Source organism: Ictidomys tridecemlineatus, chromosome 3, assembly GCF_052094955.1.
Source record: "Ictidomys tridecemlineatus isolate mIctTri1 chromosome 3, mIctTri1.hap1, whole genome shotgun sequence".
In the NCBI taxonomy this organism is placed as follows: Eukaryota; Metazoa; Chordata; class Mammalia; order Rodentia; family Sciuridae; genus Ictidomys; species Ictidomys tridecemlineatus.
In genome coordinates this window covers 49808573-49823221 of record NC_135479.1, presented here as the reverse complement: position 1 = coordinate 49823221, position 14649 = coordinate 49808573, and the positions used below count along the sequence as shown (strand labels likewise).

Genomic DNA, 14649 nt, shown 5'->3' with positions numbered 1-14649 from the left:
CTCGACCCGCCGCTGAGCACAGCCTATCCTCGGCTAGCCATGCTTTGCTTCAGCCAATCATCGAACAGGAAGCACTGAAACACGACTTTAGCGCTAGGGGCGGGACTTAGGAGAACTAGCCTATCAAGCAAGGGCATCTTCAAGGGCAAGCCAATTGCCAGGTTGGTATTCATTAAGAAGTCAAAGTGGGCGGGCCAAAGGGAATAGAACAGTGCTTCTTTAGAGTCAGTCTTGGTTCTCTGCTCGGAATCTAATACCTAAGGTAAAGACGGAGGTCTGCGTATATCATTGCATCTCGAACACCTCCATTCGGGTAAACCCAGGCATCCAGAACTTGCCTTCAGGACTTACTGCTCTTAGTCCAGATTGGCTTGACTTCATAAACGTCACTTCTTCATCCACCCACCTACCCTTAGTTGGCCCAAATCAGTCTCGTGTGGGGCTGACCTGTAAAACACTTCCCAGAATTCCTTGCTATCTACGCGCGATCTTCTCCAGAAACTATAACTCCCAGAGGTCTATGCGCGTTCCCAGGGGCGGGGCAATTGGCAGCGACTCCCTCTAAGAGATGGCAGGACCTGCTGGATCTCAGCGACGCTCGCTGTACAAACAGGTGGGCTCAGCGTCCTGGAAAGAGGCTTTCAGGCAGGTGAGTGTGGGGTTTGGGCCATGGTCACTCCTTGAATCCATCCCAAGGGCCGTTGTCCTCCGTGCCTTCAACTCTTCAATGCTCTATGAGGCAGGTGCCTAGAGCCCCTGGCCAGTGGAGGTAGACCCGGAACCCAAACTTCCTGCTGCTTCCTGGGTCTTGGTCACTGCCTTTTCCGGCTTTTTGGCCCGACGGGTGTGGGATTACCCTGTGTGGGCTCAGACTCTCTTAAGCTTTGCTTTTTGAATTCGGGCCATTTTCAAAACTTGAAGTGTGATCGTGATCGCACTCTCCGCACCTCTACAACAACAACACCATCCCCTGCTATTAATTGGACACGGAAAGAAGCACTTTGTATAGTTTTGACATGTGAGGTAGAAATTTGCTTTTATTCTAGAGAGGAGTCAGAAGAGTTTGTTGCCAAGTTTGTATTGTTAACTCTCCTCAGTTCTGTCCTCTTCTGTAGATAACATAGTCCCTAGTAAGATACTGCCTCTCCAAGTGTGTATATTCCAGGAAAATAATCTGATATTAGAAAAATTTTGTTTCTCAACCGTGGCTGTTGACATTTTGAGAGAGAGAGTTTTTATTGTGTAGGGCTGTTCTGTACTTGGTAAAATGCAGTATCCCTGGCCTCTAGCCCATTAACTATTATTAATGGTCTTACCACAAGAGTTGTGACAACCAAAAATATCACCCAGGCCTTGTCACATGTACCCTGGTGAATAAAATCACCTTGAGTTGAGAAACATTGTTACCATAGCCACCTCTAAAGTAGCAAGAATTTGAAAGCAATATGAATGTCCTCTTATAGGATAGTAAATAAGATACTCTGCTCCCAATCATTAAGGATAACATTAAATAACCTTAAATTATTCTAGGTCAGTGGTTCCTAAATACTAGATTGTCGACCTGCTACATACTTGGCATTGAAGATAGAATATGAAATATGGTGATCTAGAAATATGTGAACAAAGTATTATAATTTTACTAATCTATATGCAGTTAAGGACTGGACAAGGATATGCAAAAGTAACAGTAGTTAGGAGTATAATGGAAATTTTGTGTCTATAAATTTTCTTTAACATTTTGTCAAGCAATCTGAGTTTTGTTTTTTTTTCTTTTTTTGGTTGTTTTTTTTTATTGAATTAATTTCCCCCCATCTTGCTGCTTTTTCCAAGGGATGCCTGGAGAGAATGAGAAACAGCCGGGACAGGCTCCTGAACAGTTACCGCCAGATTGGGAGCAGTATGCCAGGGAGAGGTCAGAATGCCCTTCTAGTGCAAGAGGTGATGGAAGAAGAATGGAAGTCTTTGCAGTCAAGCGAGTACTGTCCAGAGGCTTTGGCTCAGGTCAGGCTTGGATAAGTGTTTTCAGAGAGGGGTTTGCACCATGAAGAAATCCTAGTGTCTTCTTTGTACCTATTTATTTATTTCCTCTAAACCCACTGACTCTCCAACCCCTAATTTGAATTCTAACAGCCTTTGATCCAGACTCTTCTGCCTTTAACATTAAATTATTCTAGGTTAGTGGTTCCTAAATATTAGACTGTAGATCTGCTACATACTTGCAACATAATCACTTACGAAACCGTAAAGAAATTTTTGTCTCCACTCTTGGGAATTTTGATTAATTAGGCATGAACTAGGAATCTTGCTTCTTAAAAGTCTCTAGGAACATTCTGATTATAGTCTCAGCCAAAGTTGGAAACTGAATATGAATAGGAAATCGTTTATGGTGTATCAGGAAGAGTATTAGATTGGAGGTCAGGAGTTCAGGAATCCTAATTCTGGTTTTGCTACTGACTCTTAACTTCACTCTCTTTGAGCTTTAGCTTTTACATTTATAAAATGAAGAAAATAATGTCAATATTGTAAGGACTATATGAAAAAATTCCGAAACTGCTTTGAAACTATCAAGGCACTATATAATAGGAAGGCACTGTTCAGTGGCTTGCCTTACATCACCACAGTTACTACTCATGATAGTCCTCTTGGGTGGGTTTTATTCCCACTTTACAGAGGTCAAAACTGAGGCTTATAAAGACTAAGAACTTTTCCTGGTTATATAACCTTGGGAGAACATATATTTAACTACAGCCCTTTACTGTCTGCCCCAAATTTGACAGTGTTATTTTATCACTGGCTAGTTTGATCATTTGTCAATGACTTAACATGACCACATTACCCGTTGTCAGCATAGTCTGTTGGAGGACCTGACTGATTTTTCAGGTAAATCTGTTTTTTTATTTTGTTTTTGGTACTAGAGATTGAAGCCAGGGGCACTTAACCACTAAACTACATTCTGACCCCTTTTTATTTATTTTGAGATAAAGTCTTGCAAAGTGGCTTAGGACCTCTCTAGGTTGCTGAGACTGGCCTTGAACTTGTGATCCTCCTGCCTCAGCCTTCTAAATTTCTGGGCTTATAGGCATGTGCCACCATGCCCAGCAAATCTGGGTTCTTAAGCCAACCTCTAAGTATGAATTACTGTTGGGTTTGGGGACAGATTAATAATTCAAATTTAAGATGATTCCACTTTGTTTTATAGTTGAGCTTGCCAATGGACTTGGCTGTGCTAGAGGAAATCCAGCAGGAGCTGATTGATCAAGGTAACCTTAGGCAGTGGTCCTTCCTGTGTTTAACCACTCTTAATACTGGCCTTTTCTACCACTATCTTTAGTCAAGTGTCTAGAATTCTTTGGTTTTACTCTGAATTTTTGACTATCTGTCTTCCTAATAATAAGAATCTCTAGGGTGCTGGGCTTTGCCGTTTTGTGCTAACAACTTTTTTCATTCTATGATATTGCTTTCCCTTTATCCACCTTATAAGATTTTATTAGATTAGAAAGTGGTGTTCTCACACAGATTGTACAATTAATGAATCAGTGGAGCTGGGAAGCAAAATTTTGTGAATCCACTTCCCACATTTGTTCTGTCCTGCTCTTTATTAATAGGTTTAGCCAAGTGCAGTGTCCTGAGCCTGTGGTTCCATCTACTCCAGAGGCTGAGATGGGAGGATTGCTTGGGCCCAGGACTTTGAGGCCAGCCAGCCTGGGCAATATAGTAAGACTCCTCATTAAAAAAAATAAAATAAAATAAAGCAAAAAAAAGAAAAAATGGTTAATAGTAAACATGTCACTTTACAGGATGCAGTGGAGTGGTGCATGGTCATATCCCTTGCTTTACCCAATTTAAATGCCATCTCTCTCATCAATTTTTTATTGATTCCCCAGGATCTTGTGAACATTACTCCTTGAGATGTCATAGCATTATGGAGAATACATAATTTTAGCACCTCATATAATTGTCTTTTATTCCATATAGTCTTATCTTGACTAGGTTTCATCTTTATCATCTGTAAAATAGAGATATTAGGCCTGCCCTATAAGTTTGTCATAAGGCTTAAATAATATGTGTAGAGAACTTAGAGCAATGTCTGGCATGCAGAAAACTTTCAATAATCAGTAGCTATTATTATGGTAATGCATGAGCACACATTCTTGAACCAGACCATAAAGAGACATTTCTCAGCTTTACCACTTATAAATTCTGTGGAACTGAGCAAAGTATTTAATTTTCACATGCCTCAGTTCCTTCATCTTTGAAATAAAGATATTTATAGTGAAGATACTAATATATGTAAAGGATTTAAGCAGCATTTAAAACATAATAAGTGCTCTGCAAATGATAGCTGTTATGATTGACTTCAGTTGGATTGTGAAGTTATTAAAAGTTTAGTTATCTTCTTTTTGTAATTGATTCTTTCTTCCCCCTGCCTTCAGAACCTGTCCGAATGATGAAACACATGACCCAGTAAATCTTTCTTTCAGAGTATATTTAACTAAAAATTCTAAAATGATAAGGTTTTTACTGTGCTGTGCTACCGTCAGCCAGTTGGAACATTCTAAAACAGGGGTCAGCGACCTTTCTGTAAAAGGCCAGCTATCCCAACTACTCTCTACTGTTGTGATGGAAAAGCAGTTATAGACAGTGTGTAAACAAATGAGCACAGCTTAGTTGGTTGCTTCTGTGTCTAGATCTGGACTGTGAGTTCATCAAGGGCAGAACAATCTTTTTCATCTCTGTACCCCTGTGACTAGCACACATTAGGTACTGTTGTACTTTTGCTGAATCAATCAACACAGATTCTGAACAACATAGGTTCTGAGTACACAGCCATTGAGAAACTGATCACTTGAGGCTTAACAGTGAGCCTAATGTCAGAAGTAAATGCTCTGTAAGTATTAGCTTTCTCCATTTGCTCTTGAGACCCCGACATTTCACACCTTTACCTCTGTGGCCTGTAGAGATGTGTGAAAATTATCTCCTTGTCCCTTAGCCTACTTTATCTCCTGTGCTCACAAGGAGGAGTAGATGGGGGCTGCAGAGATCCAACAAGATGTTAGCCTGAGTTTTGCCTAAATCTTTACCTTAGGTGGAAGAGACTTTTGAAGGTGAAACCTGGCATTAAATACAGGGCATCCCCGGGAAAACATGGTGAGGCACTCCTGCTGTCTTTTGCCTTGCAGAACAGTCCATCATCAGCGAGTATGAGAAGAGCTTGCAGTTTGATGAACAGTATCTCAGCATCATGCTGGCTGAGTGGGAAGCGAAGCCCCTCATTTGTCCTGTTTGTACAAAGTAAGAGTCTTCAAATTTTTTTAGCATTATTGGTTCCTATCCCTCATGGTGAATGGGATCCCCTTCCCCACCAAAAATTTGTTGCATGAGAAGTTCAGAGGGCTCAGGTCTACCATGATGATAGAAGATCCTAATTCTGATTCTAGGTACAACCTGAGAATAACAAATGGTGTGGTTGTGTGTCAATGTGGCCTGTACATCCCATCTCATGTAAGTATTCCACATAAAGGTTTGGTGCCATCTCTTTCCAAATACATCTGTTTCTTAAAGAACTTTCAGTCATGGGCTGAAGCTTATGTGCACATCTCTTCCTGATTTTGTGTTCAGCAATACCAGATTGGTAGCCTCACATCAGCCATGGGAAGAACATATGCAGCATGGAAATTGGCAAACACTTCATACAAATCAGAGCTTTTGTCCCCTTCTCCTCCACCCCGCAGGCAGAGTGTCTCCCACCTCTGTTTCCAGTCTATAGAGTGATCACAGAGGTTTGGAAACACTTGTCTCTGATCTTCCATAGAAAGTTTCTGTATATGAAGACACACCAATATTTAGAATGTAAACCTCAGTAACCTTAAAATGCATAAGGAACCTTCTTTTCAGACATGCTGGGGCAGCAAGTTTGCCAGTTCACTGAGCAGTTGGTTAAAATGGCAAATTATAAAAATGAATAATTTTATGGTGAGTTCCTAACAACTTTGAAAATAACTCCTATATTGCTTAGTCTAAAGTTGTACAGTTTCATCCCTTTGAAGTTGATCAAGAAACCGAATATAGAACTTTAGGATTTTTCTTTTAACAGATTTTTTTTAAACAACTCATCCTTTTGAATGTTTCCTAAACTCTATTAAAAAATAAAACTTTATTTTCATACAGTATCATTGGTTTACATAAATAAAATCTCAGAGATACAGTAGCAAGTTCAGTTAGCACAAATAGATCTGGGAGCAGACACTGCTGATCCTTAGTAAGAATACACTGAGCCAGTGGCTGCAGAAGCAGGTTGTTAGAAAGTAGCCTGCTCTCTCTGAATGTTCCTGCTGTGAGTTGCAGTCAGTGTTTTGAAGAAGGAATGGATAGTACTGGAGAGGCAGTTAAATATGGAGATCTTGGCACAGTCTTAGGCCCAGGACTGTCTTTAAAGCTTCAAGGAATCAATCCAATCACAGCAATTGAGCTAGAGTTACATTGGTTGGCATGAGGAATAATTATTTTGAACCTGTTGATAATCACGTAACTTAGTTGCAGTTGAATTTTATTTTTCAGTCTCCAGAATTGTCAGAACAGAAGCTTCGTACCTATTTAGAAGATAGTGTAAATGATCACAGTACACATTGTCCCCATACCCCTGAATTTTCAGTCACTGATGGAACAGAAGAAAAACCCAGTCTTCTCATGTACTGTCTGGTAAGCTTCCCATGGGACCCAGTGGTAAGAGCAGATCTCCAGTTTGTTTTATTCCCATCTTGGTGGAAATAATCTTTAGAGACAGGTAAATGTTTAATGGTTTATTTTTTGAAGCATTTACTTCATAGATAGTGAAGTTAACTTCACCTAAAAGATCAGTCATTCCCTGAAAAGCAAAGAGGCAGCCTAGGATCATGGTGTCCAGCTGTACTGTCTGCTCTTTGGATCTGCTTCAGTGGTCTTGGACTCCTCAGATCAGGTCATGGTCATAAAACCCAGGTAGCCATCCTGGCATTGCCTCTGCCAATTGATTTGGGACAGGAAGCACAGCACAGCAGCATAAGGCTAGTCTCTCAACAAGAATCTTCACGGAGGTGCAAGGTCAGATTCTAGGTCCCTAATGAGTAACTCAGGTGTGAGGGACAGGACTCTAAGTAGGTATGGGTGTCACTTGTTTTGAAAACTTAAGCTTCTTATAAGAACTAGTGTCTCTTACAGTAATCAATGTAATGAAGTAGTCATCACTATGACATGTTATAGCTTCTAGGCCTCCCGGCAAGGGGAACTTTGGGATTAGTGAGCACTAGAGCATGCCAGATACTCAGTAAAACCTAACCCTTAACATAATACCAGCCAGTCTTTTATAGGCTCCCAACTGTACCTGATACCATGAGCCCTCTTAACACTGCTGCATGTGGTGAGCCACTCTGAATAACCATGCCTTCCAGTCCTGAAGCATGAGGCTCTGACCAATCACAAGGCATGGCTCCAGGTGTAGGCGTCACCTGCTACCTGCAGGGATTGAGCTATTCCTTTGTAATCCTACCCCTTATCTCATTTGCATGGCTTTTTCACAATAAAAAAAGGGTTCAGAACTTTGCTCCTCTCTTTCCATGGACCCCTAAGGTCAGAGGAGCCATCACAGGACCCAAAGAAAAAGGTATTTCTGTCTCTGTGATTATTTCATTTTGCACAGCCCAGTTCACCTAGAGTGTGTAGTTGTGAAATGTGAGGGCTGCAGTTACCTGTTATGTCTTTTGTCCTTTAGGGCAAGGATCATACCTTTATTTTACTCCCAATGCCTAGCATCTAAATAGGTGCTTAATTTTTATATAAATGAAGAAAGAAGAGCTGAAGAGGCATGGGTCAGATGACCTCAACTTTTGCCTTCTTAGGATAATGAACTAGTGAGTCACCTGCACAGATGATTATAGTAGCAGAGTAGTGTGGTGCTCCTGGAGTGTGAAAGTCTCAGGCCAAATGCTAGAGAGATAAGAATGACAGTTAAAAAAGAGGAAACCAGCCAGGACAGTGGCATGTCCCTAGAATTCCAGCTACTCAGCATGCTAAGGCAAGATCCTTGAGCCTAGGAGTTCAAGACCAACCTGGGCCACTTATTGAGACTCTTTGTCTCTAAAAAACAAAAAAAGCAAAAAGATTGCCTAATTACTGAATATACATCTGTGCCTCTCCCTGGATTTGTAGATCTAGTGAGATCAGGCTATAGGGCCATTTAGCATAGATGGGGATGAGGTAGAAGGAAATAGGTGTGGGTAGAAAAGATGGTGGTCTTTGACAAGGGCTTGGACTGTCTGAGATATGAAAATGTGAAACTGGCCAGGGGATGGAATGTTCCAAGCTATCTGTTAGGGTTATAGCATCTTTCAGAAAAAGCCAAATATATTCTCTATGGAGTCAAGTAAAGGACAGATGTGATTCCTTAGCATAGTGGTGGGGCCAAGCCATCGAGTAATGTTCACTGATCATATTATGGGATATCGAGGTAAGGCTTGTGGGATTACAATTGAATTTATGCTAACTTGTTTTCTGTTTAAATTTAGGTTTGTGATACATGGGCTGTGATCCTCTAGAGCCAGCCTGGACTCATGTCAAATCCTATAAGAGGATTTCCTGTATATACAGATCTTTTACTTAGAATTTATCTTATATTAAAATTTCTCAAACATGTCTGTTTTGGTATTTTGATGCAGGTTGAAGGTGAAAAAATAGAAAAGACAAACTTCCTTGGAGGAGATAAAAGAATTTTATTGTCCATCATTGTGTTATACAAAAATCTAGAAATAATAGTTTGTACAGGAAAACTACCAAATGAATAGTGAATGAGAGCATGATAGCAATAATTTAAATTTGCTCATTTTTCCCCCATGATGTTAGGATTATAACCACTTCAAAGCACATAGTCTGGTATCAGGGTAGTTTTTGTTCACTGGTCAAAGCTCACCATAATATTAAGGCCTTCAAGTGTCTCTGATTGCTCTACTGGCTCTTGACGAAACTTTTGAGGTCTTCAAGAAAACTAATGTACTCCTGGTGCTCCAGGGCTGTGCTGAGTTCCACCAACTCATCTGCAAAAGTGTTATCCACCCCTCGGTCCGCAAGGAAATCCATTAGGTGGTCATACAAGGCCTATAAAGAAACATTTATTAGTTTAAAGAAGTACAACAACAATCAGTAATGCTTACTAATTAAAATGCTGCTTCTTGTCCTTGAACCGAGACCCTCCCCTACAAGGCAGATTATCCCCTACCCTACCCAGAACTCACCCAGTCCAGGGAATCTGTGTTCAGTGTGTAGTTAGTGTCTTTCCATTCTGACTCTCCAGTGGCCTGAAAGCTGACTTCCTTAATAGAGAAAATGTCACTCTCGGCTTCCTCTTCTTGTCCAATCTGAGAAGAAATAGCATTTAGGAAAACTGAAGGGTTCTCCAGGAAAAGCCAGAATCAGGCAAAGAAAGGCTTTGCAGCCTAAAACTCCCTAACTACCGTCTCTCCTCACCCCCACATCTTTCCCTGCTTTGCTGGTCTAGAAAGTTTCACAAGTATCTACTAAAAGGACCAGAAAGATCCCAGGACACACTCCTTGCCTGGGGGGGGGGGGGTGTGCCAAGGGACTGTCACTCCAGCTTACATACCTCATCCTCTGGATAGTGACAATCTAGTACAAGAGCTTTCTTGCCATCACTCTTTGTAACTTCAACCACAAAATTCGGAGTGGATGTCAGTTCAGGCTGGGGAAAAAACAAGTCAGTACAAGTCACTGTTGAAAGGAGTTCATCCCTGGAACAAAGGCATCAGGTAGTTCACTGATGGCCACCACTATTAGGATATCTAGCCATTTTCATAGTCTTATGCTGTGGTGTTCAAATAAGGAGCCTAGGATCTTTAACACAGTATTACAAAGAGTTTTACTTCTGTTGGCACTCTACTTTTAAAAATACATGGGGTTTAATAAGAAATCTGAATTCCTGTTAATGGTACCAGTTAACTGAGATCTAGATTAGTCCCTCAACCTTCCTGGGCCTGTTCTTTCTCCACCGACACACTAAAAAGACAGCCCAAAACTCTAAGACACTCTTTCCAGTTTAGTTGTTTCAGGAATCCTTTCTGTATTATAGACCAGGATCAAAGGCTGGCACACTAGTTCTGGTCAAATGGCTATCCCTACTGGCTGAGTAATAGCAGAAGCTTTTCTGATGGTGACCCTGGGAGCAGTTCAAGGTCAGGGAAAATCCACTCAGGGTAGCTAAGACAAGCACACAAGAAGAGCTCTGCTCCCATAGTAGGCCAGAAGACAGCACTGATACCTGCTCAAACAGACAGTCTGGGGACCCCAGGGCCCTCTCACTAGTTGGCCACTTCCTAAAATGTCTCAAGACAAAGCACCACCTAGATCCAAAGAAAGCCAGCAACCTAAGAAATGATCTCACCTAACAAGTGTTAAAATCTCTGAGGCCCTTGGCTTTCCTACCTTGGTTAAATGGGCAGTATTTACTACCAGCTTAAGACCTGTTAGGAACATTCCTTAAGGAGTGAAAGTTTCAGTTTCTTTCCATTAATAGAAAACAGGCCTAACTATGAAGCCTGAGCTGGCTCCTGGCAGTGTATTCAGCCCCTGGGAAAGGAGGGGCCACAAGCCCAGGGGCTAACACTGGCTAGAACCTATTGACTCTGTTGCTCTGTAAGTCCACTGTCTTCAAGTATTAAGAAAAAAATTAAAAAAGAACCAGTTGTTCTTGCCTGTTAGAACTAATGGAAAGTAGTTAACAGCACAGGCTTACCTCCTGTTCTTCAACCTTCTGCCCTTGTGAGGGCTCTTCTTCACCATCAAATGTTGGTGGGATGCTATTGTTAATGTTGAAAGTGACAGTAATCCTAGAAAGGCAAATGAAGACACAATAGCAAGGTATACTTTTAACTGAGTAATAGAACAGGTTAAGTATGGAGGCTTATTGAAACAATGTCTCTATCCTAGGTGGCTGTACATTTATCTGTAGAACTCTAAAACAGGCACATTACCTACATGTGCCAATGGCTCAAAGTTAAATTACGAGGCCCTGGCTGGGGGGTGTGGTTCAGTGGTAGAACACTTGCCTACTATGTATGAAACCCTGGGTTCTGTGCCAAGCACAAGGAGTGGGGTGGTAGAATTAGCAAGGCCTGTTATCTCAACCAAACCCAGTCATACCTGGGCTACTTCCATCAGGCAAGCATCCCAGGGCCCAATGCCACATGTCCACTGGCCATCTCATGATACTGCCTGCCCTAGTCTTTCCAGGTATCCACTAGAGATGAGCAGCTGAGAAGCTGATGAGATAGAACAGAAGTCCATTTAAAAACTTCCCCATCTCAAAATCTGCCCAAGAAGGTGGCATCACAATAAATGCGGCAGTATCGATTCATTCTTCACAATCACAAAACAGGCCAGAAACATCAACTAATAAATTTAAGGGTTAGGAATCCTGACCTGGCAAATCATGTTTGGGTCAAAAATTCCTGTGATAAAGAGATCTGGAACTAGAAGTGCTGGGCTACTCCAGCAGGTCCCACTCCATATAAGAGTACATTAAATGCTGCTCTCTGGATTCATACTGATTGGTTGCCTTACCATGAAGCTGCTTTCCTATAAGAATGGTAATTTGAGGTTCTGCCACAAATCTCTGATCTGTAACACTGCTGATCAAGCTGAATTCCAGGGCATGGAAATGCAGTATGTTCACCAGAGCATTATTTATAATGGCCCCCAAACTGGTCATGAAAACCCTATGAAAATGACTTAGGTACCGCACATTGGCACATGCTTATAATCCCAGTGACTCAGGGGGCTGAGGATGGAGAATCATAAGTTTGATCAACTTAGCAAGACCCTATCTTAAACAAAAAGGGCTGGAGGGGTGCTGGTGTTGTAGCTCAGGGAAAGAGCACTTGCCTAGCATGTATGAGGCACTGGATTCAATCCTTAGCACCACATAAAAATAAAGAAAATAAAGGTATTATGTACACCTACAGCTAAAAATATATTTTAAAAAAAAAGGATGTAGCTCAGTGGTAGAATGCCCCAGGTGCAGTCACCAGTAGGTGAAGTTAAGAATATACAACTGACATATGCATGGAGAAAAAAACCACTATACCATAGGCAAAAATGAATCAGAGTCCTACTTCACACCACACAGAAAAGTTAATGCAAAATGAATCATAGACCTAAACATAAGAGCTAAAACTCTAAAACTTTTAAGAGAAAAAACAAGCATAAATCTCCACAACCTGGTCCTGGTTTCCTAAAGATGAAACTAATAATACAAGTGACAAAAGGAAATAAACCCTTTTTGGCTGGAAACATAGTTCAGTGGCAAAGCACTTGCATCGAAGGCACAAGGCCCTGGTTCAACTCCTACTACTGGAGGAGAAATAAAGACAAAATTTTAAACTTTTTCTGGGGGAGGGGCACTTGGTGATAGAACAAGTGCTTAGCATATGTGAGGCCCTGTATTCAATCCCCAGCACCATAAAAATAAAGAGAAACAGAAGCCAGAAATAAATTTAGGGAGGGCACAGCATCCCTAACAACCAGCCCAGAGCAGATTTGTGTTCAGTGAATAAGCAACCTCAAGCTCATAAGGTCCAACAAATCCTCTCTTGAAAACCATGTTAACGGGCTGGGGATGTGGCTCAAGCGGTAGCGCGCTCGCCTGCCATGTGTGCGGCCCAGGTTCGATCCTCAGCACCACATACAAAGATGTTGTGTCCACCGAAAACTAAAAAATAAATAAATAAATTAAAAAAAAAAAAAAAAGAAAACCATGTTAACAAAGTACTGGGCCTAATCCAAGGCTGTCTTGGGGATTGTTCAGGAAAGGTCCTGCAAGGTCATGGATTTGATCACTTGGAGTCCCCAGTCCCTAGAACAATACTTACTTTTCCCCAGCAACTTTCCGCACTAATTTAGCTTCTGTCCCGTTCACTTCCAGGTCCCAACCACCAGACATCTTGGGGAGGGACTTATGCTTCTGGATTTTCTTTTCTTCCTTGATTTCATCCGTCAGGAATTCTACAAAAGCTTTGTCTCCTAGAAAGCAAATACAGATGATTGAAAAAGAGAAAAGTCAATTAGTTTAAATCACATCACAAAGCCTGAGTTTTTCAACCACGACTTTGGGCCTTCCCAAAGTTCCATTTTCAAGAGACTAAGGATAACGGGGCGTGCTGGCACACGCCTGTATCCCAGCGACTCTCGCATGGCTGCAGCAGGACGACCTCAAGTTTGAGGTGAGCCTCAGCAACTCTGCGAGACTGTCACAAAACAAAAGTGAAAAGGACTGAGGATGTGATGAGGATGCAACACTGTGGTACAGTGCCCCAGGGTACGAGAAAAAAAAAAAAAGAGACTAAGAGAAACTAAGGATAAAAGTATCCTCCAGTATTTAATATTGTTTCCACTTCAACACAAAAACAAAACCACGAAACCCTTGGTGAATGGGGGAGGAGAGTGCGATCACAAGTTAAACCCGCTGGTCGTCAACCAACGGAAAGTGTCCCGGCCCCGCCTGTCTGTTCCGGGCGTTCTCTCCGCGCTGCTCTCTCCCTCCCAGGCCCCCACGATCACGCCCGGGTGCGCGAACCTCACCTTCCGTGTGCAGCGCGCCGCAGCCGCAGCCGCAGCCGCAGGGCGCGGGAGGCTGCAGGAGGCCGGGCCGCCGCTCCGACCCGGCTCTCACGGAGAGCAGTCCGAAGGGCCGGACGCACGGCCGCGGCGCCGGCTGCAGCAGTTGCCGGAGCGGAGGGGCAGGCGTGACGGTGCGGAGGCCGGCGACGGCGGCGCCCAGGGCTCGGGGAACACAGCGCAGCAGAGGCAGCATTCCGAGAGAGCTAGCAGACACGTGCGAGAGCAAAGGACAACCCCGGCCAAGGCCCCCGTGACCTAACGCGGCGCCGGAAGCCCCGCCCTCTCCCGGGAGTGTTTCCGACTTCTGCGCCCTGAAGACCGAAGGCAACGGGACTGGATCGCGCCCTCTGCTGGGGACCTCCGGTGAGTCCCCCGTTGAGTCCTTGCTTCGGAGCAGTTGTTCTCAGGCGACTTTGCCCTGTCTCTATCCAGTGGCTGCTTACTCTTCAACTTCCTATATACTGTTCTCAAACCATGCTAGACTTTGACTTCGTGGAACACGCTCTTGTCGCTTCACCTCCCACCACCCCAGTCTCCAAAGTTACCTCCCTTAAGTGGCCTTCCTGGAACTTCATCCTTTTCACCAGAACTCACCCAACACCTTTGCTGCTTCTCCTTTCAACACAATCCTTTTGGCAGCAGCACTGTACCTGGCAGCTTCACCTCACCCACCCCAGATGATGACATCCTCAAGGGCAGGATCCATGATTAATTTCAGTGACCATTCTCCGCAGCATCCAACTTTGCATCTTAACTCTAATGGAACATTTTTCTGGGGGCAAGAAGCCGTGGCTTAAATCAGATTTAGGTAAGAACCGGTGATCCACAGGCATATATATGGCCACGTATGTAATCTCAGCTACAAAATGGAGACCAGCCTGGGCAATTTAGCAAGCCCCTGTCTCAAAATAAAATATTAAAAGCGGCTGGGGATGTGGCTCATAGATAAAGTTCTTCTGGATTCAATCCTCACTACTGTCACAAAAGCTC

The 14649-nt window shown here is 42.8% G+C and overlaps 2 protein-coding genes across 7 annotated transcripts; one reads left to right on the top strand and one right to left on the bottom strand.

Annotated features, from left to right (window-relative positions):
* The first annotated feature begins 21 nt into the window (after window positions 1-21).
* On the top strand, window positions 22-8667 carry Rpain (RPA interacting protein). Of its 6 annotated transcripts, XM_005337339.5 has the most exons (7): window positions 417-649; window positions 1831-2001; window positions 3200-3260; window positions 5181-5292; window positions 5439-5502; window positions 6559-6699; window positions 8541-8667. In XM_005337339.5, the coding sequence occupies exons 1-7, from the start codon at window positions 569-571 to the stop codon at window positions 8568-8570; spliced, it is 660 nt and encodes a 219-aa protein (XP_005337396.2). In that variant the 5' UTR covers window positions 417-568; the 3' UTR covers window positions 8571-8667. The 6 variants fall into 6 exon arrangements, with proteins under 6 accessions (XP_040125436.2, XP_040125437.2, XP_005337396.2 ...); XM_040269502.2 differs by lacking the exon at window positions 417-649 and adding an exon at window positions 22-161 and having other exon boundaries at window positions 6559-8667; XM_013363804.4 differs by having other exon boundaries at window positions 6559-8667.
* Window positions 8668-8724: 57 nt separating this feature from the next.
* Window positions 8725-13936, bottom strand: C1qbp (complement C1q binding protein). The gene is made up of 6 exons (XM_005337338.5): window positions 13621-13936; window positions 12912-13062; window positions 10778-10871; window positions 9632-9727; window positions 9264-9386; window positions 8725-9126 (listed from the first exon to the last, which is right to left on the bottom strand). The coding sequence occupies exons 1-6, from the start codon at window positions 13850-13852 to the stop codon at window positions 8977-8979; spliced, it is 846 nt and encodes a 281-aa protein (XP_005337395.1). The 5' UTR covers window positions 13853-13936; the 3' UTR covers window positions 8725-8976.
* Between the last annotated feature and the right edge of the window lie 713 nt (window positions 13937-14649).

Excerpts from the sequence above, each read along its gene's own strand:
- Rpain (XM_013363804.4), top strand. The coding sequence starts at position 569 with ATGGCAGGACCTGCTGGATCTCAGCGACGCTCGCTGTACAAACAGGTG. Across the intron at positions 650-1,830 it reads GGAAAGAGGCTTTCAGGCAG|GGATGCCTGGAGAGAATGAG; the intron begins GTGAGTGTGGGG and ends GCTTTTTCCAAG. Across the intron at positions 2,002-3,199 it reads GTCCAGAGGCTTTGGCTCAG|TTGAGCTTGCCAATGGACTT; the intron begins GTCAGGCTTGGA and ends TTTGTTTTATAG.
- C1qbp (XM_005337338.5), bottom strand. The coding sequence starts at position 13,852 with ATGCTGCCTCTGCTGCGCTGTGTTCCCCGAGCCCTGGGCGCCGCCGTC. Across the intron at positions 10,872-12,911 it reads CGGAAAGTTGCTGGGGAAAA|GATTACTGTCACTTTCAACA; the intron begins GTAAGTATTGTT and ends TTGCCTTTCTAG. Across the intron at positions 9,387-9,631 it reads GTCACTATCCAGAGGATGAG|ATTGGACAAGAAGAGGAAGC; the intron begins GTATGTAAGCTG and ends ATTTCTTCTCAG.